General features: G+C 43.7%; 1 protein-coding gene across 1 annotated transcript in view; it reads left to right on the top strand.

Annotated features, from left to right (window-relative positions):
- Window positions 1-2,762: 2,762 nt before the first annotated feature.
- The window catches only part of cacnb2b (calcium channel, voltage-dependent, beta 2b), a gene marked incomplete at both ends in the record, with an annotated part of 61,666 nt that continues 38,569 nt past the window's right edge, over window positions 2,763-25,859 (top strand). The window contains one exon of the mRNA XM_080503628.1: window positions 2,763-2,810. Within this exon, the coding sequence (XP_080359754.1) occupies window positions 2,763-2,810 (48 nt within the window). The remainder of the gene's footprint in view (window positions 2,811-25,859) is intronic.

Here is a 25,859-nt window from a genome sequence, read left to right as displayed (position 1 = left end):
TAGCCTAACCCTGCTTTAAACTTCTCCACTACTTTGTCTCTGGCCTGTCTGGTGTGTTCCTTGGACTTCATGGTGATGTTTGCTCCCCAATATTCTCTTAACAGAACAGCTGTATTTGTACTGAGATTAGATTACACACAGGTGGACTCTATTTAGTCATCAGGTCAACATTCAATCATTCAGCAGTCATCAGGCAACTTCTGAAGGTAATTGGTTGGTTGAACTCAGAGAAAAGGGTCTGAATACTTTTGCACACTGCACTTTTCAGGGTTTTATTTGTGAAAAAAAATTAAAGTAATGTATAATTTTCTTTGTACTTCACAATTGTGTGACACTTTGTGTTGGTCTTTCACATAAAATACCAACAAAATATATGTATGTTTGTGGCGTGTAATGTGACAAAATGTGTAAAAGTTCAAGGGGTATGAATACTTTTGCAAGCCACTGTATGTGTAAAAATGTGTGCTGTCAAAAATAACGGGTGAATTTAATTAATTTTTAATTAATTTGAAATATTTAATTCTTAAAAAAATGTAACATAATTAAAGTTGTTTTGTTTACTTTCGGGTTTTTTTTCCCTCACTTACCGGAGCAGCCTGTGCATGTTCTCTGGGGGCAGCACCTTGACTCCAGAGCAACACAATACCTAGTGGAATAATATTAAGGCTGAAAGTTTCACTTTCGAAAGTTAGTGGCAGGTGATTGACAAAGTTAAAGTAATTAGTTTTACTTTGAAAAGCCGAATTTAACATCCACAGAAGCACAGGTTGCCAGGTTGGCTGACAAGCAGTTGCCCAACTGGTAAAGCTTGAGGGCATACTATCAGGTAAAATATTAATTTCTCCTCTTTCTCTCTTTACCAGGCTCTCCTGTATACTGTGTGTGTGTGTGTGTGTGTGTGTGTGTGTGTGTGTGTGTGTGTGTGTGTGTGTGTGTGTGTGTGTGTGTGTGTGTGTGTGTGTGTGTGTGTGTGTGCGCACGTGCTTCTCTCTCTCTCTTGTGTGTGAGAGAGAGTACACACACACTGTAGTATATCATTGCCACTTTGGTCATGTGATAAGTTCATAACTTTGTTTCTAGAAATATTCAAATTCTCAAAGTGTGGGCCTCTACTCTAACAAAACCCAGTTGTTCGTTAATTAATTTGTTTATATTATTAATATTTTGCTAATCTTGGAGAGACACAGTTTCACGCAAAGCTAAAAGGAAGTTATACAAATATTATTTGATTTTAAATATAGTCTGGGTGTTGAGTCTACAGTCATTCCGTGGTTTTCCCTGAATAAATATCCATTACAAGCTTCAGTCTTCAGTATGAAAACAATGCAATTAATTGCAATTCATTACAGAAATGTGTGCAATTAATTAGTTGGGGTTTTTTTTTTAATCCATTGACAGCACTAGTAAAAATACTGAAATGTTACAAATAAATACACTTATTATAATAAGTCGTCTCAATGGGAATCGTCTATCTGGGATGACACCGACATTCCTACGGGCTGCCGTGGACATTTTAGTGTTACTGGGTGGCGCTGGAGAGCACATTTTGGAACTCTGAATATTTTTGGAATATTTCCTTAAATATTTCGCCAGTCTTGATAAGCATGCCAAATTTGAGCGTGTTTTGTTTGGTGGGTCAAATTTGTGCTCAATGAGGCATCCGGAGTAAAAACCCGATAAGAAACATTCCAAATACAACAGGATCCTGGCCTTTCGGCATCGGTCCCGCAATATATAATTGCAACAGGATAATATGCACAGCCAATTAAAAAAAACTAAAGCATGACAAAGCAAAACATGACAAAAGCAACAGTAGAGGAGGGAAGAGAGAGAGAGAGAGAGATGGTGGAATGATAGAGTGGAGACAGTGGTGTTAACAGGGTCGGTGTGAGGAGGGGCTGGAAGCTTTTTGTCAATGTGAAGCTGCTGGAGGCGCATTTACATTCAGACTGTGTGCTAGCTGAACGTTACCTGCTCTCGCATGGCAACAGGGACAGTGAGCTTCAACTGCAGCACACGCACACACACACACACACACACGCTCAACCTGAAGATGAGTACTCAGAGTGAATCAAGTTAAAGGAACGCACGTGGAGAAAGAGGAGCCTGGAGAAGAGAAAGGCAGCAGGCTGGCTGAGGAGAGGAAATACTGGAGGAGGAGCTAACGGGCTTTTTTTTAATTCTTAAAGAGGAGCATGAAAAGAAGAATCACTCTGAACCTGAAAATCTCTGAGTCTGGACTCCCTGGGCGGGCTCATGAGGCTGGGGTCGACAGGAAAACACACATGATGGATGTTTTGTGATCCTGGAGATTCCCGTGGACAAACCCGAGGTATGACAAACGACTGCCAGACAATTCAGCTGCGTTGTTCACAGGTTGAGTCAGGACAGTGATGGAGGGGTGAAGAGGGGGGAAGTTTTGTGGAGGGTAAATCCACAAAATGATGGCAGATCAACCACCTCTCCTCAGAGGAGAGAGCTCTACAAAGATCTCCACAGCCAATGGTAGGAGGCACAGTGGGTCCGGACCCCTGTGGAGCAGAAGTCACTGTGAAGATGTTGTGAGGTGTTGGTGAACCTCCCTACGACAACCTGTGGACCCCAGCGTCACTTCCTCCTGCAGGATCTCTGCTCTGTGGAGACATGCCGTCAGGTGCATAACCTACCATGAGGACCACGAGCACCAGTCTGTCCTGAAACCAACCCTTTCCTTGAAGGCTCTGTCGGCCTGCCCCCTGTTCTTCTGCCAACCTGATGTCTTGATGTATTGCTGTGGGCTGGGACACTGGCGGAGGGTGCACGCCATTTATGTAAGTGAGCATGACAACATCACCCACAAGAATCCATTCTTCACTCTTTTCTTTCTCTGGTACCATAGCAACTGTGTGCGTGTGTGCGTGTGTGTGCGTGCGTGCGTGCGTGCGTGTGTGTGTGTGTGTGTGCAGGATATGCAGCATAATGGTCAGATGATATGTTAATCTGGTGCAAGACTTTCCAGAGAAGTGACAGTGAAGCTGGTGATATCTGATAGCCTCTCATGCACGGAGTAGTGAAAGTGGCAGCAAGGACAGATGGGTAAAGGGATTTCATGAGAAGCCAGTTCAGGGTCCGCTCAATCACAGCTCATTTATTCTCCATGTCAGATAGACTTACACATCTTCCATCCAGACTCTGTCTTCACATTTTGCCTCCTGGAATCTGAAAGCTACAGACCACCCTGCAGTACCACCAGTCACCAAGGGGGATCAGTGTTGAGAATAATGTCGGTGTTTGATAAGGATGAGCCGGATAAAGCATTTTTAATGATTACGAGCATGATACGAGTAAAACTCATCAATATCCGTGCTCATGCTGAAGTAAAATCCTCATTTGGTAACTGACTGTCTTCACGCTCTGTGATTGGCCAGTGGCACACAGAGCCCGCCTCCCAACAGACACGTCTGCAGCCACAGCTCTGCTCCACTCTCATGCACACATAGACAGTGACTGAACTCTCTGTGCTTGGCTTGACTCCAGCTAAAGTTGATTTGTTCAGCTCACCTATATTTCGGTTTTTTTTTTTAACAGATAAAATAGCCCAACATATCCACATGAGCAAGCAGGTTTATTTGTGACTGTGGAAAGGAACAACTCCCTCTAACAGGAAGAAACCTTTGTAGAAACCAGAGTCAGAGGTGGAGGCATTCTGTGGACCGGTTGGGGTGAGAGGATAGAGGAGAGGAGAGGAGAGGAGAGGAGAGGAGAGGAGAGGAGAGACAGAGATATATTGGGTGTTGAGATACATACAATACCCTTGTTAGTGCTACATATATTTTTTTTACAGTAATCACACTGATCCAATATTTCCCAACTGTTATGCTATCTTGACAGTAACATGATTTTCTAGATTAAACCAGCCTGGGCAGCTCACCTCTAATTTCGGTTTGTATGATATTTAATGTAACTTGGTGAACCTGTTTAGTAACGTACACGGTGCATTTGACAACACAGAGCTGAAAACAACTCGTGTCGCGTTGGACACTGCCTCCACTCCGGTTGCGTTAAAAAAAAACAAAAAAATTACCATCTGCTTGCTCTTAGTTTGGCTGGTAATGTAAAGTCAGTAAGAAAACTTTGCTGGTTCTGAACACGGTGCTTTTGAGAAGGATACAGTGAACAAGACTGACATTATTTCCTGTTTGCCACCACTGGATGTTTACATCAATCACCTGGTTCACACATCATTACAAAATAAACAGACCACTTACACACAAGCACACGAAGTAGCATATTTTAATATTTTTATTGTAAATGGCTGTTCATAAAAATGTCTGTATTCCCAAATACATGTCCCAAATTAAGCTTTATATACTTTATATCATATATAGTTGTTTTTTTGCATATAAAACATTAAATCTCAATTCTGAGGCTTTTCTGTAAATAGTTTTCAAATAAACAATAAATAAAGCAACTTCTGATCAACCCATATCAATTTCAGACTTAAAATAATGTACCGATTTAAGCCCCACCTAGTTTCAATTGAACCACGCCCACTTCTGGTTTATGCCCCGCCCACTCCGAATACAGACACAGATCATTTAGATCAGAGGTGTCAAACTCAGATCCTCGAGGACCGAAGCTCTGCACGTTTTCCACGTCTCCCTGTCATGACCTCCGCCTCTGGCTCTGCCTAGTGGCAGAATTTTTTCCCTTCCTCCTCCCTCCTTTCCTCTCTCCTAGGTGGGCGTGTGCTGCATGCTGTGTGAGGTGAAGTGCAGTGCTGATTCCTGAGTGCTCTCACCTGCGGCAGGGTGTGGCTTCTCCCAGCATGCACCTCTCTCTCTATAAAGCTGGCATCAGATGAAGACTCGGCGTCGGACCGTAAAACTACCTACCGTTAGTTGAACTCTGTTCTGCCTGACCTCGCCTCAGTCTGTAAAGTTTGTCTCTCCTCGGCTGCAGCTCTTGACCCACCCTGCTGCACCGAGCTCCTGCATGAGACTCTGCTGGTTGACCCGTTCCTACAGCTTCAGCACAAGACTCCCTGACAACCATCCTCCTGGCTGCAGCACAGGACTCCCTGACAACCATCCTCCTGGCTGCAGCACAAGACTCCCTGACAACCATCCTCCTGGCTGCAGCACAGGACTCCCTGACAACCATCCTCCTGGCTGCAGCACAGGACTCCCTGACAACCATCCTCCTGGCTGCAGCACAAGACTCCCTGACAACCATCCTCCTGGCTGCAGCACAGGACTCCCTGACAACCATCCTCCTGGCTGCAGCACAACAAGACTCCCTGACAACCATCCTCCTGGCTGCAGCACAGGACTCCCTGACAACCATCCTCCTGGCTGCAGCACAAGACTCCCTGACAACCATCCTCCTGGCTGCAGCACAACAAGACTCCCTGACAACCATCCTCCTGGCTGCAGCACAACAAGACTCCCTGACAACCATCCTCCTGGCTGCAGCACAACAAGACTCCCTGACAACCATCCTCCTGGCTGCAGCACAGGACTCCCTGACAACCATCCTCCTGGCTGCAGCACAAGACTCCCTGACAACCATCCTCCTGGCTGCAGCACAACAAGACTCCCTGACAACCATCCTCCTGGCTGCAGCACAACAAGACTCCCTGACAACCGTCCTCCTGGCTGCAGCACAACAAGACTCCCTGACAACCGTCCTCCTGGCTGCAGCACAGGACTCCCTGACAACCATCCTCCTGGCTGCAGCACACACCACCTCCGTGGGTCTCCAGCGTCGACCACGCCATTCATCCCGCTCCGCTTCGTACCAGGCAGTGTGCTCCCTTAGTCTCCCGCTGGGTCCTGATGGTTTGGTTGGGGTGGTTTCGTAGTCTGTGTAGTGGTTCTGTATTGTTTATTCTGGAGTACTGTTTGGTTGGGCTTAAGTTTGTAGTTTCTAGGTTTAGTCCATACGTCTGTAATTCTGGCTCTTGGAGTTCTGCTTGCTTGTGTTTTTGGTTTGTGTTCATTATCACGTCATTTATTAAAGTACTCTCAGAGTGTCCCTGTTTGCCGTGTCTCTGTCCGCAACTGAGTCTCTGAGTGTGATCTGTGACAGTACGGTCCGACCAAGATGAACTCAGCGGACAATGTGACCGGCGCTGATCAGGCCTCTCAGGCACCAGGCATGGAACAGGCTATGGCCAGTCATGGCGCCATGTTGGATCACCACGACATGCTACTACGCACTTTGGTAGAGAGTTACCATGCTTTATTAAATCAAGTCTCTCAGCTAACCAGCAAGGTTAATTCTTTAGCCACAGTTATGACTGCTTCCTCAGCTGCCCCAGTAGTTACTGTTCCCACTCCTAGTTCGGCATCTCCCAACACGAATCCTTCACCACTCCCTTTTCCTCATGAACCCGCTGTGCCCATGCCGGAACGTTACGCCGGAGACTTGGGTTCCTGTCAAGCGTTTCTTACTCAGGTTTCCTTGGTTTTTGAGTTACAGCCTGTCTTATGCATCTGATAGGTCTCGAATAGCTTATTTGGTTGGGTTGTTGAAGGGCCCGGCGAGGGATTGGGGAGCATCTGTTTGGGAGAGGCAAGGTGAAATATGCTCCTCATATTCCGCCTTCACCAATGAGATGAAGAAGATATTTGACCACCCTGTTCGGAGCCGGGATGCCGGAAACCGCCTTACCACCTTGCGGCAGGGGGCCAGGAGTGCAGCGGAATTTGCAGTGGAATTTCGTACCCTTTCCGTGGAGAGTGGATTCGATGATGCAGCCCTGCAGAATGCTTTCTATCGAGGCCTCAACGAGGAGTTGAAGGACCAACTCGCCACACGAGAGGAGGCTGCAAACCTGGATACCCTCATCGCTTTGACAATTAATCGGGATAATCGTCTACGGGAACGCAGACGAGAACACAGCCAGCAAATCCGACCAACTGCAACCCGCTTCCCGAACCCGGTTCAGGCAAGTCCAGTGAACTCCCAGTCGTCTGAAACTGAACCGGAGCCCATGCAGATTGGGTGGGCGCAACTCACACCTCAAGAGAGGAAACGACGCCAAGCCACGAACGCTTGTCTGTACTGTGGCCGGACTGGCCATTACATTGCCACATGCCCCACCCGTCCAGCAAAAGGGGGTGGCTCACCAGTAACGGGAGGAATCCAGGTGAGCCGAACCATGACCTCCTCCCCTCCACGTCTCCAGCTGGCCGCTTCCCTCTGCTGGCGAGTTCAGCCTGTCCCAGTGACTGTGTTAATTGACTCTGGCGCCAAAGAAAACTTCTTGGACAGCCAACTCGCTGAGCAGCTCCAGATCCCAATCAAGCCTCTCGACGTTCCTGTTGAAGCCCGAGCACTAAATGGTCTTCCGTTAGCCCAAGTCCGGTTCCGATCCATCCCTGTAAGGTTGGTGTTGGCTGGCAATCATCGTGAAAGTCTGAGGTTTCATATTATAGATCACTGCAACCCACCTGTAGTCCTGGGTTACCCCTGGTTGAATCTGCACAATCCCCAGATAGATTGGAGCAGAGACAAGGTTTCATCATGGAGCCCCCAGTGTCATGCCAGCTGCCTTCGATCTGCCCTGACACCTGCGGCCGCTGATCTTCACCAGTCACCTGTTCCTGTGGACCTGCCCAAGGTTCCTCCGGAGTATCACGACCTGGCACCAGTGTTTTGTAAGGAAAGTGCCCTCTCGCTTCCCCCACATCGCCCTTATGACTGTGCTATTGAGCTCCTTCCGGGTGCGACCCTTCCCAAGAGCCGTCTGTATAACTTGTCCAAGCCCGAACAGACCGCCATGGAGGATTACATCCGTGACTCGCTGGCTGCTGGGATCATCAGACCATCCTCCTCTCCAGTTGGTGCAGGGTTTTTCTTTGTGGGCAAGAAGGATGGCACCCTCCGTCCCTGCATAGACTTTCGTGGCCTGAATGAGATCACTGTGAAGAATCCTTATCCACTACCTCTGATCACCTCGGCATTTTCTTCGTTACATGGCGCCAACATCTTCACCAAACCCGACCTCAGAAATGCCTACCACCTCATCCGGATCCGCCAGGGGGACGAATGGAAGACGGCTTTCAACACTCCTCTGGGACATTTTGAGTACCTTGTGATGCCCTTTGGGCTCACTAATGCCCCTGCTGTCTTCCAAAGCCTCATCAATGATGTCCTTCGGGATATGATAAACCGGTTTGTTTTCGTTTACCTCGACGACATCCTTATCTACTCCCAGACCCCGGAGGAGCACACCCTGCATGTCCGACAAGTCCTGGAACGACTCCTCAAGAACCGGTTGTTTGTGAAGGCTGAGAAGTGTGAATTTCACACCTCCACTACATCCTTCCTCAGATATGTGATCTCACGGGGGGAGCTAAGGATGAATCCTCAAAAGCTGTCCGCAGTAAAGGAGTGGCCAGAACCTGAAAACCGAAAACAACTTCAGCAATTTTTAGGGTTTGCCAACTTTTATCGGCGGTTTATAAGGGACTACAGCAAAGTGGCTGCACCCCTAACCACTCTGACCTCCACCTCTCGAACCTTCTCCTGGACCCCTGAAGCAGCCCAAGCCTTCCAGTCATTGAAGGACCGGTTTACTTCAGCGCCAATCTTAATTCAACCCGATCCAACTCTGCAGTTCGTCGTCGAAGTGGATGCATCTGATACTGGTGTGGGAGCGGTCCTATCTCAGCGCAGTTCGAGTGATGGTAAGCTGCATCCATGTGCCTTCTTTTCCCGTCGTCTCTCCCCAGCGGAACGGACCTACGATGTTGGAAACCGGGAGTTGCTGGCAGTGAAGATGGCCCTGGAGGAGTGGCGACATTGGTTGGAGGGGGCGGAACAACCGTTTGTGGTGTGGACAGACCACAAGAACCTGGAGTATGTCCGCTCCGCCAGGAGGCTCAATTCGAGACAGGCTCGCTGGGCATTATTTTTTGCTCGTTTCAAGTTCACCTTCATGTACCGCCCCGGATCCAGGAATGTGAAGCCTGATGCCCTGTCCCGCCTGCACTCCAGGGAGGAGCACTCTGGAGAACCTGAGACCATCCTGCCCAAGACCTGCCTAGTTGCCTCTCTGACATGGGAGATCGAGAACCTGGTACAGAGTGCACCGGACCAGTCAGACAATCCAGGTACTGGTCCACTCAGGACCCTATTTGTCCCTAACTCTGTTCGCTCACAGGTTCGCCAATGGGCTCACTCATCCCAGTTGACCTGCCATCCTGGAGCTGCCCGTACCCTTAGTGTCCTGAGACAGAGGTTTTGGTGGGACACCATGGAGAAGGACACCAAGGAGTTTGTCGCCGCCTGTTCTGTCTGTGCCCGTCAAAAGTCCTCGACCAAGCCCAGTTCTGGTCTACTGCAGCCTTTACCTGTCCCACACCGGCCCTGGTCACACATTGCAGTGGACTTCATTACGGGATTGCCTCCTTCCGATGGTAATACAACAATTTTAACTGTGGTTGATCGGTTTTCTAAAGCGGCACATTTTATTGCGCTACCCAAACTCCCCTCTGCTAAAGAGACTGCTGAGACATTGGTGACACAAGTTTTCAGGATCCATGGGATACCAGCGGATATTGTGTCAGACCGTGGACCTCAGTTTACGTCAGCAGTGTGGAAACTGTTTTGCAAGGCTCTGGGTGCCACAGTGAGTCTAACATCTGGGTTTCATCCACAGTCAAATGGTCAAACAGAACGGGCAAACCAGTCCCTGGAGACCTTGCTGAGTTCCACCGGAGTTCCACACATGTGATTTAGATGGTTGAACAGATGCAGATACAGATAGTGGTGTACTCGCTCATCCCTACTAAGAACCAAAGAAACTAGACAAATATAAAATGTATGAAAACAAATCAATAAAAATAATAATACAGCAAAAGAACATATTTTTGTAACCTATTAGAGCAACACAAAAATAGTATCCATGTGACGTGAGAAGTAATAAATGATATCATTATAAAAGGCATTAAAAAAAAAGAATATCCAAATTATTTCATAGAAAATAACCAAACTATACATGACACCAAGGGAATAACTGATTTATTTCATAACTTCTTTGTGAATGTTGGACCCAATTTAGCCAATGGAATTGTACAACCAGGAAACACTGTTGAATATAATGAATTAACCATCCAAATGATTTAGAATCACTTTCCCTCTCACCTGCACGTGAAAGTGAAATCACAGAAATTGTTAATTCTTGTAAAAACAAGAAGTAAACAGATTGCTTTGACAAAGGTATGTCCCCGATCAAAGAGGTTGTTGATTATATACAGACCCTTTCCAAAAAAATTAGAATACGATGGAAAAGTTGATTTATTTCCATAATTCCATTCAAAAAGTTAAACTTTCATAGATTATAGATTCAGGGCCCACAATTCAAACGATTTTAAGTATTTATTTGTTGATTTTTACATAATTTGGGCTTCCAGCTCATAAAACCCATGAAAACAGGAATTCAAAACATTAGAATACTGTGTCACACACTCATCATCTACTAAACTCAGAGCACCTGCACAGGTTTCCCCAGGTGTCATTAAATCGCTTCAGTTTGGTTCAATTATCTCAGTTCGGTTCAATATGGGGAAGACTGCAGACTTGACAAGTGGCCAGAAGACCATCATTGAGACCCTCCATAGGATGGGTCAACCACAAACGTTCATAGCGAAGGAGGCTGCTGTTCACAGAGCGCTGTGTCCAAGCAGATCAATGGCAAGTCTAGTGGAAGGGCAACATGTGGCAGGAGAAGATGCACCAGCAAAAGAGATGACCGTGGGCTTCAGCGGATCATCAAACGGAGAAGATTCAAGAATCTGGCAGAGATTCAGAAAGAGTGGAATGAGGCGGGAGTCACAGCTTCAAAAAGCACCACATTCAGACGCATCCGGGAGAGGGTTAGGGTTAGGGTTAGGGTTAGGGCTACAACTGTCAGGTTCCTCGGGTCAAGACACTTCTGAGCCTGAGCCAATGTAGGAAGCGTCTCAACTGGGCCAAAGAGAAGAAGGACTGGACTGTTGGCCAGTGGTCCAAGGTCCTCTGTTCCGATGAAAGTAAAGTGTGCCTTTCATTCGGGAATCAAGGTCCAAGGGTTTGGAGGAAGACGGGTGAGGAACACAACCCAAGCTGCTTGAGGTCAAGTGTGAAATATCCACAGTCAGTCATGATGTGGGGTCCAATGTCCGGTGCAGGTGTTGGTAAACTCTGCCTTCTTAAATCCAAGGTCACCGCAACAGTCCACCAGAATGTTTTAGAGGACTTCATGATTCCTTCTGCTGAGGATCTGTATGGAGATGCAGATTTCAGCTTCCAGCAGGACCTGGCCCCTGCCCATACTGCAAGAAGCACCAAAACCTGGTTTGATGCCCATGCCATCACAGTGCTTGACTGGCCAGCCAACTCGCCAGACCTAAACCCCATTGAGAATCTATGGGGTATTATCAAGAGGAAAATGAGGCTCACCAGACCCAACAACAAAGAAGAGCTGACAGCAAGCATCAAGGAGATCTGGGCTTCCATAACTCCCAGGCAATGCCACAGGCTGATTGCCTCAATGCCACGGTGCATCGAGGCAGTGATTAAGGCAAAGGGATTCCCAACCAAGTATTGAAGATTGACATATTGTTTTGAAAGTACCATATTTTGATTGATTTGATGTGATCCTAATTTCTTTGTTTTTTCTGCAAAAACTGAGAAGTAAATGGTGATTTCTTCACAGAATTCTAGTGTTTTGAATTACTGTTTTCATGGGTTTTATGAGCTGGAAGCCCAAATTATGTAAAAATAAACAAATAAATACTTGAAATTGTTTGAATTGTGGGCCCTGAATCTATAATCTATGAAAGTTTAACTTTTTGAATGGAATTATGGAAATAAATAAACTTTTCCATCGTATTCTAATTTTTTGGAAAGGGTCTGTAGTTGTTCCCTTCACCTACATGTGTCTTTTACAAAAGGAGTCTTCCCGTTTAAAATGAAAACAGCAAAAGTTATACCCATCTTTAAAAGCGGAGACAATCATCAATTCACTAACTATAGGCCAATCGCTCTACTTCCACAATTCTCTAAAATTTTGGAAAAAATATTCGTAACCAGGTGAGATAGTTTCATTGAAGAGCATCACTTGCTAAGTGAACAACAGTATGGATTTAGATCAAATAGGTCTACCTCTATGGCAGTGATGGAACTGGTGGAGGTGGAAACTACTGCGACTGAAGGAGTTTGCTGCTGGTGTTTTCATAGACCTCAATAAGTCCTTTGACACCATAGATCACATAGTACTTTTAAACAAAATGCAGAGGTATGGTGTCAGAGGTCTGGATCATGATTGGCTGAGAAGTTTTCTTTGTGGCAGAGAACAGTATGGGCATATGAACAACGTAGATTCAGATAAAAAGAGCATTACACATGGAGTTCCCCACGGCTCAATATTGGGTCCGAAATAGTTTATGATGTATATTAATGATGGCTGTAAGATCTTGAAAAAACTAAACTGTATTCCATTTGCTGATGACACAAGTCTGTACTGTTCTGTACTATCAATAAATTTAAATAAAACTAAATATATAATTTTTGGAAAAAGAATCACATGAATTTACATGAATCACCACGTTCACACAGATCATTACAGACCACTTACACACATACACACATATAGCTGAACACACAAAGTAGCCTATATTAATATGTTTATTGTATATGTTCATGAAATAAATATATTATAAATATTACAAATTAATCTTTATGCACTGTATATAGTATATAGTTTTTTATATACAAAACATTGAATCTCAATTCTGAGGCTGTTCATGTAAATAGTTTTCAAATAAACAATAAAGCAACTTCTGATCAATCCATATCAAAATCAGACTTAAAATAATATACCGATTTAAGCCCCACCCAGTTTCACTTGAGCCTCGCCCATGTCCGGTGTAGGCCCCGCCCACTCCCAGGACAGATACGGACACAGAAAATTTAGATGGTTGAACAGATACAGTGGTGATATAGTGGTGTACTCACTCATCCCTCATGTTTGATGTCCACACTTCCTGTAACACTGCCTCTGATTGTTCTTCTGGTTGTCTCCTCTGGAGAGGAGCTGACTTGACTTGGGATTGGTGCAGAGCTTATTACAAATGAAGTCAAGATACAGAACGTCTCAGAGCAGTAATTGTCAACGTTTTCAGAGTGTGTATCACCCAAGAAAAAAGTACCACCGTTATGGCAGACCGCTACATACAGTAACAAAGGTCTACCGTATTAGCTAGGACTCATCACTTATATAATTATTTAAAATATTAATTAGGGACCTCGCCAACGGCTGGGCCCTAGTTCTGTTTTATGTTTTTTGTTTGAAGTTTTAGTGAATTTTTTTAATTGTATATATTTTCAAATACATTTCATTAAAAAAAACCAACATGACTTGTCCCCACCTATCTAGAGGGGGCGCCACAGTCTGAGAGTCAAATTGTGCAGTCCTACACAGAGGACTAGCAATTCTGGGGGGGCCGACCTTCGGGGAACGTATTGGTGAACCAAAGCACAGATCAGGGTGAGCCTGGCTTGTGTGCTGATCAGTAGCGTGTGGTGGTGTTTCAGTCACGGCCAGCAATACCAAAATTACCCCCCTACACACACACACACACACACACACACGCACATTATGTCAATCAATCAAACTTTATTTCTATAGCCCTTTACGATCACCTAGAGGTATCCAAAGTGCTTTACAACAATGCTATATATTAAAAAAAAAACAATACATTAAGAAATAAATACGAGAATAACACATAAAAACAATAAATATAAGACAGGTGCTGACTGTGGGAGGAGTGACGGTGCTGCAGTTTGTTGAAGCCATCCAGAAAATCATAAAACAGAGCATACAGAGTAAAATAAAATACACTGCCCTAGGCACAGTTAAAAGCCAACTTAAAAAGGTGAGTCTTCAGTTTTGATTTAAAAAGGCCGAGATCAGTGATGGCGTGAATGTCGGGGGGCAGTTTGTTCCACAGTCTCGGAGCAGCGACTGCAAAAGAGCGACGCCCCACTGTTTGTATCTCCACCTTGGGATGTCTAAAAGACGCTGACCTGAAGAACCAGGGCCCTCCAGGGTCACGTAGGGTTAAAATGTCAGACAGGTAAGAAGAACCAGGGCCCTCCAGGGTCACGGAGGGTTAAAATGTCAGACAGGTAAGAAGAACCAGGGCCCTCCAGGGTCACGGAGGGTTAAAATGTCAGACAGGTAAGAGGGACCAGGACATTGATGGCATTAAAAACAAACAACAGAAGTTTAAAATCTATTCTGAAATGAACTGGAAGCCAGTGGAGAGACAACGGCACAGGGGGAATGTGTTCAGTCTGGAGGAGTTTGTTAAAAACCTGGCAGCGGCATTCTGCACTAGTTGAAGACGCGTAATAGAAGACTGGCTAAGGCCCACATAAAGACTGACTGAGGCCCACATAAAGGCTGGCTGATGCCCACATAAAGACTGGCTGAGGCCCACATAGAGGGAAGACTGGCTCAGGCCGACATAAAGACTGGCTGAGGCCCACATAAAGACTGGCTGATGCCCACATAAAGACTGGCTGAGGCCCACATAGAGGGAAGACTGGCTCAGGCCCACATAAAGACTGGCTGAGGCCCACATAAAGACTGACTGAGGCCCACATAAAGACTGGCTGATGCCCACATAAAGACTGGCTGAGGCCCACATAAAGACTGGCTGAGGCCCACATAAAGACTGACTGAGGCCCACATAAAGACTGACTGAGGCCCACATAAAGACTGACTGAGGCCCACATAAAGACTGGCTGAGGCCCACATAAAGACTGACTGAGGCCGACATAAAGACTGACTGAGGCCCACATAAAGACTGGCTGAGGCCGACATAAAGACTGGCTGAGGCCCACATAAAGACTGACTGAGGCCGACATAAAGACTGACTGAGGCCCACATAAAGACTGACTGAGGCCGACATAAAGACTGACTGAGGCCCACATAAAGACTGGCTGAGGCCCACATAAAGACTGACTGAGGCCCACATAAAGACTGGCTGAGGCCCACATAAAGACTGACTGAGGCCCACATAAAGACTGGCTGAGGCCCACATAAAGACTGACTGAGGCCGACATAAAGACTGACTGAGGCCCACATAAAGACTGGCTGAGGCCGACATAAAGACTGGCTGAGGCCCACATAAAGACTGACTGAGGCCGACATAAAGACTGACTGAGGCCCACATAAAGACTGACTGAGGCCGACATAAAGACTGACTGAGGCCCACATAAAGACTGGCTGAGGCCCACATAAAGACTGACTGAGGCCGACATAAAGACTGACTGAGGCCCACATAAAGACTGGCTGAGGCCCACATAAAGACTGGCTGAGGCCCACATAAAGACTGACTGAGGCCCACATAAAGACTGGCTGAGGCCCACATAAAGACTGGCTGAGGCCCACATAAAGACTGACTGAGGCCCACATAAAGACTGGCTGAGGCCCACATAAAGACTGGCTGAGGCCCACATAAAGACTGGCTGAGGCCCACATAAAGACTGGCTGAGGCCCACATAAAGACTGACTGAGGCCCACATAAAGACTGACTGAGGCCCACATAAAGACTGACTGAGGCCCACATAAAGACTGGCTGAGGCCCACATAGAGGGCATTGCAGTCCAGTCTGGAGCTAGTAAAAGAGGTATCGCCTTTTCAAGATCCTGTTGATTCAGGAACGGCTTCACTTTGTCCAGGAGACGAGCTGATAGAAACTGGCTTTGACCACAGAACTAATCTGTTTGTCAAATTTAAGACCGTTGTCAAACGTTACCCCAAGATTTGTAACAAGTGGTTTAAAATAGGGGGCCAGAGCACCAGAGTGTGTTTTAAAAACATTCGCCATCGGTGATGTGCCAAACAAGATGCATTCTGTTTTTGTGTCATTCAAGTGCAAAAAGTCCACAGAGTAAAAACACAATCTGAATCCAATGTGAAGCCACGACTATGCATCAGGACTTAATCCACCAACATGACAGCTGATCAACAACCACAACCCATCAAGACTCCACTGTGCAGCTTCACCATCACATCATTTCCCAGTGTTTCCAACAGGCTTGCAGGAAAACAAAGGGGGGGGGGTCTTTCGCACTACTGTCATGTATGCACCCTTGTCTACCTGTATGCACCATTGTATGGGAAACACCACTTTACAACCAAAAACAGCACCAAATGCCAACAGCAGCGCCATTCTAATCCAGAGAAAGTTAAAAAAAAAAAAAAAAAAACTTGCACTCACCTATCACTTGTATATTAAATCCATCCTGCTGTAAAATGCTGCAGAAAGCATTTGTTGGTCTGAGTTGACTCATCCATGTCTGGTGTCGGTCTTCCTCTACTCACAATTTCCATTTTTTCTGCAAACAGGTGCCTTGAAAAAGGCCCCCGAAGCAGGAAGACAGGGAGAGATTGAGAGGATAGAGGAGAGAGGAGAGGAGAGGATAGGGAAGACAGAGAGATAGATTGGGTGGGGAGATACAAACCTTGATTGGGGTAATCGGCAAGAAACAGACCCTGGTCCGAGTAGAAAGAGGTGGAGAGAGAAGCAGAGTGAGAGGTAGAGAGAGATTCGGGGAGGGGGGGTTTGAAGCAGCCCTAACTGTAAGCTTTAGTGAATAGAAAAGTTTTGAGTCTCACCTTAGAGACTGTTTCAGCCTCCTAGCTGAAACTGGGATCTGTTTCCACAAGACGGGAGCTTGAGAGCTGAAGGCTCTGCCTCCATTCTACTTTTAGGAACCCTCCGAACCTCCAGGGGGCAGCACTCTGAGAACCAAGACCCTGGTTGTTAAGAGCTTTATAGGTTAGAAGAAGGAGTTTAAATTCTATTCTAGATTGAACAGGGAGCCGATGAAGAGAGATTAGTACTGGAGTGATGTGATCTCTGAGGCTGGTTCTTGTCAGGACTCTTGCTGCAGCATTTTGAATTAATTGAAGACTTTTTAAGCAGTTATTTAGACATCGGCATCACTCTGAGTCAGCATGTTTCTAATTTTGGAAATATTGCGTAGGTGGAAAAAGACAGTCATGCAGATTTGTTTAATGTGAGTTAAAGGATAAATCCTGGTAAAAAAAAAAAAAAAAAACAACTCCCAGGTTCCTGCCAGTGGTACTGGAGGTCAAAGTAATACCATCCAGTGTGACTATATCTTTAGATAATTATTCTCTCAGATGTTTTGGCCCAAATGTAATAATTTCAAAGTTTTATCTGAGTTCAGGAGCAGGAAATTACGACTCATCCAACATTTTATATCTTTAAGACAAGCTTCAAGTTTAGAAAGTTGGCTATTATCGTCAGGTTTCATAGATAATTAGATTTGTGTTATCACATCAGCATCAGTTACTGCCTTCAAAGTTTGCCATTGTGCACTGGTTCTTGGCTTTTTGCCCTGATATTGCTATGTTATTTTCAGCTTTCAGCATGGACAATCCTCCTGTTAGTGTGGCAGTTACTTCCAATATCTCCAACAGGCTTGTACTTCCACTCTTTTAATGACGATAAATAACTTGGTGTGCTTTATTATAATAGATTATTTTATATTATCATATAACTTATATTCCTAATAAATAAATTCTATATTCGTTCGTTCGTTCGTTCATTCATTCATTCACATCTCATCTTATTTTAGAGTTAAGCCATTGAAATTCTTCCATTTGTGCAGACAAATCCTGGAAAGCTGTTTGGGTGCACGCACACACGGTCCACGTTCTAATGGGACTTTACAGTGCTTGGTGGCTTGTGGAGGGTTGGGCATGTTTCTTGGTGTGTACGGTGCTTGAGGTCAGAGTGAGCGGAGCGGCACAACAGATGCCGTGCAGTGAAATAAGCCTTTAATACCCGCAGGACCCAGGGAAGAGTAAGTACAGTCACTGTGCTGACTTGGCTCTGTCTCCAGGCTCCCTTCTCCGGTGGGGTCCTGCCTGCACGCCCTGGCTCTCTGGAAAAGAGGAGCACTCACCTTTATGCACAACGACACAGAGAGAGCTGCATTTCTGTGACAAACAGTGCGGCTGGGTTTATCCGTTTGACTGGAAGTGGAACAAGTTTCAGGGCATGCCTCCTATATCAGAGCTCTGGAAACACTAATCTGACCTGGAGGCTTCAACTGAGGATTAACGCACCTGGAGACTTCTAAACAGCATGCCGCCCAAAAAGAAGGTAAAATAAACGATACTTTTGTGATGACGAGATCTGTGCGCGTGTGCAAGCTAGACAGAGGGGTTAGGAGAATACACCATCTGTTGCACTGGGCGTTAATCTCTGTGTGAGGCCTTTCCACTTCAGCGCACTGCAGCAGACTCAAATCCACAGGCTTGTATCATGTCAGGGTTGCATAACTGATGGTATGTGAAGATCACAATGATTCAATCTCGTATTATTCTCTCATTTATGATACAACACAGCAACTGAAAACAGATTGTATCAAGGTTATATCAAGGTTTGCACCCGCTTTTCAAAGCCTGGATGATAAATACTTTTTAAATACCTTGACAATGTTAAGATTAGAAGAAATCTTTTTTTACCCACGTTCCAAATAAAATTGATCTGAAACTGCAAATTATGTTGAGTCTATAAATTAAAGATAGCAGCTCATAAAGTTGTACATATAGATTTGGAATATTTCACAATTTAAGAACATTGTTAAGTATTTGTCAATTTAAATTATTGTCACAGTTCAAATTAAGCTTATTGTAGAAGTAAGAAAGCCCAGGTATCATGTATATTATAGAAGATAAGCTCAAACATTATAGGCGACTTTATGGGCAGTGTTGTGCCTCACCGAGTTCAATGAACGCTCGTTCATCAACTCCTTCATATTTTGGGCGAACGTGAACTGAACAAACTGTATTTCTGCCAGATGAACGTTACTGAACGTCATTCTGGGATTTGTGAACGGTGCTGTCACAGTTTAATGTTGTTTAAGAGGGATTTCCAGAGCCTTCCAGTGGAAAACCCGGCTAAAGCGCACAGTAAACGCACCTTAACATGTAGGGGGGGAAACAGCCAATCTGGCAACCGCAGCCACCACAGAGTCGCGCCGCCGTATGCGTCATCAACATGCGACGTATCCCAGCAAAAACAAATAGAAGACAGCAGACTGCCTCAGACTCTGCTTCCATGAGTAATACTTCATCTTCATATGATTACTTAAAAGAATTTTATGAAAAGTCCAGTGATGATCCAGGTGGAAACATTTTATTTTTTTGTGTAAACTTTGTTTCAAGAAGCAACTCCGTACATCAACAATGTCAACAGCAAACCTGAGAGGCACATTGAACTAAAGCCCTCGGCGAGACTTTCAAGGTATGTGGAGTCACTGAAAAATCAAAAGACATGGTGACAGTGAGTCAATAATGGGCTGAATGTTGCTCTTTTATCACTAAAGTTCTCGGACTTTTCTTTGGACAAACAAGTCAGGAAAAAAATCAATTCACTAAAAACTGAAAAGTGACATAGATAAATAACGTTTAAATGTTTTGCACTTTGAATGTTGCACTTTGAGGTACATCTTAAGTTTCTTACATCAGCCTGGTTCCTACCTAGTCAGCTTGCTGAAGATACAACACTTTCTAAAAAACAGAAGAATTTCCCTTGGTCTAACAAAACATTGATCTATTCTCTAATGCCTCAAACTTAAACTTTGGACAAATATGAACTTATGAGAACCCATGACTGTTCTCACCTTTCTCTGTATAGTAGCCCACTCAAAAAAGAAAAAAAAATTCCCCAGAATTTGGATCTCTAAATGTTTAGACACGAGTGAAAGGAATCATTTTCATAAAACTGTTTAACTGCAAAAACATTTTTTGAATAACTGGTTCCAAAGAGACACGACACTATTGGGAAGAACACTGCTGACAAACATTGAAGTTATATCTCGGCTTATCTATCCTTGCTGCTTCGCGATACCTGCCAAGAACATATTAAGGAAACTAAAATGATCTTTAACTTTCTTTGGAAAAATAAGCACCATTAAATGACTTTGTCAGAAGATATGAAAATGGAATAAAAGCAATAGATTAAGAAATTATGAAGCAGTGTACATCACTGCTGGTAAAGTTCTGTATATTTTGGCAGGTTATCTTGTGTGTGTGTGTGTGTGTGTGTGTGTGTGTGTGTGTGTGTGTGTGTGTGTGTGTGTGTGTGTGTGTGTGTGTGTGTGTGTGTGTGTGTGTGTGTGTGTGTGTGTGTTAGCCAATGTATATATTCTATGCTTATATTTGCTTTGTCATGTTTTAAGGGAGTAAATGTCCTTGACAAACAGTCAGTATTATATATATATATATAAATATACAAATTTAAAAGAAGAAAAACACCCACAAATCGTGTCAGAGTATTCTATTTTATATACAAGTAAAATCCTGTATTGACCTTATTCCGGAAGTTTGCGGGTTAGCTCCGCGCTACTTGATTTGCGATACCAGTCTGTTTAATTGTTTCCAATTTAAAGCACAGTCACAAGTCAGCAAGATTACATGGCTGTGGTAAGACATCATGGAGGAGAAGTAGGCCAGTGGAGGCTTTGTTTATTTGTTTATTTGTACATTGGGATTCCTCCTGAGCTCCTCAGTGCATGTGTGGTCTCTTCCCATGTCGTTCTCTCCATGTTTCTGTGACACACAGTGAAAGACAAGTCATTAGCAGAGTCAGAAAAACAGTTTTACAAATGGAAATACAATATAACAGACTATTGGTGCAACAGAAAGTATAATAAGAGATAAAGTAGCTGTACTTTAGTTTTTACATTCATGCTTTACTGTTCTCAGTTTTAGAATAGACTAGACTACATTATCATCATCAAATGTGTGGGCCTAAGGTGATGGTAGTGAGCATTAATTAAACTCTAACCCTAACCCTGCTACTCGATTGGCCTTTTTGTATTAATCTGCTATTTCATATTGATTTTGTTGTGTCTGCTACTAGCAAATAGCTTTATGGTTATTTCTGTTCCTGCAGCAGCTAAATATTTCCCGACATGGACATGCTGCATATCTTTACAAAGCATGTTTTGGGTACTTTTTAGTCGCTGGGTTTGTTTAATAGATGCCTTAATTTCCTAAGCAAGATGCGGCTTAATAATCGCGAAACCGGCTGGAAGCTAACTAGTTAGCAACATTAGCCTGTCGTCTTGTAAACACTACCAACTCCGCGCTGCGGCACGATAGTGACAGCATGTAGCACTGGACACACTCTGATTTAGACTGTAGTCTGTAATAAAGTCAGCTCTATATGGAATATTGTGTTTCCACACTGATCGTTGCTCTTTGCTCTCCTCAGTGAAGAGGAGCTCCGTACTGAGACACAGAAGGCAAACGGGCTCTAGAAACACCTCAAAGTCCTTTTCAAACTATCAACAGAAGCAACGCATCGTTTACTCGTTGGTGTACATGATCATAGCACATTTGACGCAAAATAACCTCCCTTATATGATATTTTAGATGCAAGTCTTCCCAGTAGTTCTCCGTTGAAACGAATGCGATTTCGCTGGAACAGGAAGTGTGTTTCAAATGGAAGTGTAGGACAGAAGTAAAAGTGGGCGGTGCGGAATAAGGTCAATAGAAGCAAGGATGTATGGTGGGTTTGCCCGTGGCAGCATGTGAGTAGGTGCTTCCTCTAGACATGAGGACCTCGGCCTCCAGCCTGGATCCTTCAGCCATCAGGATGTTGATGATGTTGAAAACAGTGACATGATGCATGTTGATAGGTTAGCCAAGCCTAGCAACAAATCCAGCTTTTGTTCTGTAAAGACTGTCACACTGACTGTTGGGATTTATGGATGGTTATTAGCATTAGAAATACTGTAAGTAATAGGTTACTGAAAGTAATAAATCACTGGAAGCAATTTATGAAAAATGTTAATTATTAATACAATTTACTAATTAAAAACTCCTAAAGTAATTGATTAATTACTTAAAGTTAATAAAGTATCAAAAATAATTATCAATGAAAAATTATTTATTTGAATAAATTGGTTATTTATTCATTAATAATAAAATGTGGCTCCACCAGCTAAACTGGAAATAGCTAACACCAAAATTTCAGTCTCGTTTGCAAAAAGGTTTATTTAAGCTAGTTAATATTTAACAATCTTAAATAAATGAGAAGGGGTGAGATCGGAACACAAACCAGTGAATTGTCAACAATAAATACACAATAATTACCAGGAATCGATCAATTCAGCTAACGAGTATTTATTTATGAAAGTGTATTAAACCATAAATAATTCTAAAATCATCTCATAAATCAACACATTCAAGTAGCAAACCTCATCTAACAGAGATTCTACAGCCTTAAAATGTATATCTTTTTTATATCTTTTGTAAAAATAAACTTTGTGGGAGAATGCGTATCTGTACGTAAACTTTGAACCTTGCGCATGCACATATTGGAGGCGGGGAACATGGCAGCACTGATGGTAAGGTGAAGTATTGAAGCCAAATTAATCTTACAAAATTCAATATCTTCTAATGTCAGAACTACAGATCTGAACAGCCAAGCTGCAGTGGTATAGATGTTTCTTTAATGAACCATTACTACTGAATCTGCATCACGATGTTCATATGTCAAACCTTCGTCTTCAGATGATACAGAGCAGTGGATGAAACTGATTGATTATCAATTGTGACAAAGTGTGTAAGAGTCAGTCTAGTTTCAGAGTAAGCACTTAATAGGGCAGTGACAGCCGTGCGAAAAGCTGCAGTGTCAGCAGTGCACACTGACTGGCTGTCACTGAGGACATCTATTCTGTTCCAGCTGCTTTTATTAGGATTTACAGCTATAACGCACAACTATACTAAACTGTATGAACACGGTAACAAAGTGAGTCTCTTGGAAAGTCTCGTGCAAAAAAAGAACTGCAATTGAGATGATTTACCAATGTGTTATATGTGAAATAAAGAAATTCTAGGTTTTATATTGCTTACTTTCTTATTATACACACTTGATACATGATACAGTATACAGTTTGGTATATTTTTACGTTGTAAATCCTGAAAAAAGCTGCTCGTGGTACAGTCATGCAATCGGGATGCACTGGAGCTGCAGACAGATGACCTCCTCCTCCACCCACCGCCTTCAACTCTCCAGTAACACAAAGTCCACTGAGCCTTTTTACAGTCCCCGTTCAAGTATTTAATTCATACATTTAATAAACAGATAAAACTGAACTTGATTGGAGACCCGCTGTGGTCTCCACCAAAATGCCTCCTTCCCTCTCCAACACTCTGACACACGCTGGCCATCACAACTATGACGGCTGTTTTGGGGTCCAGCAATATGCTTGGGTGCTGTCCCCCATGATGTCACTCTCCTCACACCTCCACCTTCAGATCACATTCTTCTTCACAGTATTTTACTGTGGAATGGCTCATTGTTCCATGTCTCATTGAGACCCGCCTCCCTTTTGGAAATCCATTCCACATTTTGCAGAGCAGAAGCAGGGAGACACTTGTGGAGTCATTTCAGCAGACAGTGAAGCACAGACACTTCATGGATCTGAAATCTCCACTGAAAAAAACTTTAAAATATCACAAAAAAACCACTCGCCTGTTCGGGCAAGGTGGGTAGAGGATTCACTTGCCCGAGCAAAGCTTTAATTACCCTGGACGTTTGGACAAGCCTTCATGTGGAGCCCTGAGAGTGATGAATGAAAACTTCAGACATGAGGCCAGTTTTAAGAGGATCTTAACTGGACCAAGGGCATTTTTATCGGTATCGACTGTCCAGTGTATTTTGCCATCATCCTATGCAAGGTTTTCTAAAGGAGGCCCCAGATCTGATGGTGTGTGGTGAACTACGCAGCTCACCACGCGCTAACTGATTCTTCAGCAGACTATCAGGCTCTGCTGCACATGTTTCTATAAAGCTATCCTATGTAGTCAAACATGACTTCATTGTAAAACATGGCATGTAGACAGGCCCGCCCCTCCCTACACGCAGAACACGCGCTGTGCGTAGGGCCCCGCGATCCATGGGGGGCCCCATTTTGCGCAAGTGAACTGAATTTCCCTCGGGATCAATAAAGTATCATCATTATCTGTAAATGCGCAAAGGATGCGCATGCATTTTGCCGAGAGGCGCGTAGAGCACCGCCACCAAGTCAGCCTGAGGCAGGAGAGAGAGAAAAAAAAAAAGAGACGAAAGCGCGAAGCATCACCATCTGACCAATCAGCGGTCAGATGGGTTGTTTACAGGTAGCGAGTAGAGAGAGAGAGAGAGATGGCTTCCAAACGTCAACACAATAATAATAGTAATAATAATAATAATTATTATGTTATTGGAAGGGGGCCCCCAAAATAAAATCCTGCTTAGGGCCCCCACTTGGCCAGGGGCGGCCCTGCATGTAGATGTAAACAAACATGTTGCCACAAATCTACCTGGGGTCTATATTACGACTAGGATTTTCTTTTATCGAGTTAACGTTAGGATTAACCCTGTGATTTCTGTACTGCCAAGCAGATTCACTTCTTACCAGGATAAATCACCCTAAGTACTCTGATGTTTAACTCCTGAGCAGAGAATGAAAGTGCAGGTCTACTGACCAATCACATCTCTTGGAAAATTATATTTTTACAATATACATACATATATACATACATATATACATTTAAATGTGATAGATTTAAATCACAACAATATCTAAATCAAGGAGACATTGTGTGAAATGTCTATCTAAAAGAGATTATGCTATGCTTTTTAGTGGCCCGACCCATTTAAGATCAAATCTGTCTGTATTGCTTGGTTGGACAGGAATGTCTTCAACACCTTGATCTGATCAAATCCATCATTCCACCATCTTTTAATGAAAAAATGTTTCTACAGAAGTGGACCCTTTAATTTGTTAACATGGTTTCCTTTCATGCTTCTATAGATCCATGTTATTTTGAAACGATTTTAAACCTGAGATATTATGTTGACCTTTTAATAGCTTCTGAACCATAGTAAAGTTTCACATTATTACCTTTGCCAACAAATGTTGGGGCGAAGGTTATGTTGTTGTTCGAGTGTATTTATTCGAATGTATTATGTATTTTACAAACTTTTTACAAAAAATACTGACCCTAATTGCATGAAATCTTCAGGGGTGGTTGGTCATCATTGAAGGACCAATCCTTACATTTTGGGATCAAACAGCTCCTGGAGAGCAAAGACATTTAGAGCACATTGCCTCGAGTCATGGCTTATCTGTGTCCCCATTCAGTGTTTCGCGCAGCGATGTTGCTATCTGACAAGCTAGTTAGCATCGATGTAGCTAACGGCTAACATGCTAGCCATGCTAACCATGCTAACTTGGTTCTGAAAACAAATGTGGCATTGGCGAAGGTATGCGTTCTACAGAGTGCCTGCTCTACTTTTATTTGAGGTGGTTAAGTCTGGCACTAAATCAGATGCTGAAACTTGGTCAGGGGAAACCTCTCTTGGGCTGCTTGTTACTCAGAATAGTTCAAGCCTCTTAGTAGTTCTTACTGGGGCATTACAGGGATCTACCTGCTTTGCTTTAGACACGAAGTGGGGCAGTAGGATGTTGATTCTGAGTGAAAAGTTGAGCAAGGACTCAGGATGGATCCTGTACTTCTCGGATTAGGGATGTTTTAAATGTGCTCTCTTAATGACACCTCAGTTTCTCATGTCCTTCAAATGACTCAAGGACTGAAAATGTATCATAGGTATGGAGGGCTGACTGTGCTCAAATTAAATATGCAAGTAAGTAATTAATTAAACGTGTTATTAATTAAGTAAAATGTGAATTAAATATATAAATGTTTCATTAAATGTGTCATTAATTAAATAAAATATGAATTCATTTTATGTAAACTCATATATAATTATTTCACAATG

Source organism: Blennius ocellaris (genome assembly GCF_963422515.1).
Source record: "Blennius ocellaris genome assembly, chromosome: 10".
NCBI classification, from domain to species: domain Eukaryota; kingdom Metazoa; phylum Chordata; class Actinopteri; order Blenniiformes; family Blenniidae; genus Blennius; species Blennius ocellaris.
This window is presented reverse-complemented; position numbering and strand designations above follow the sequence as displayed.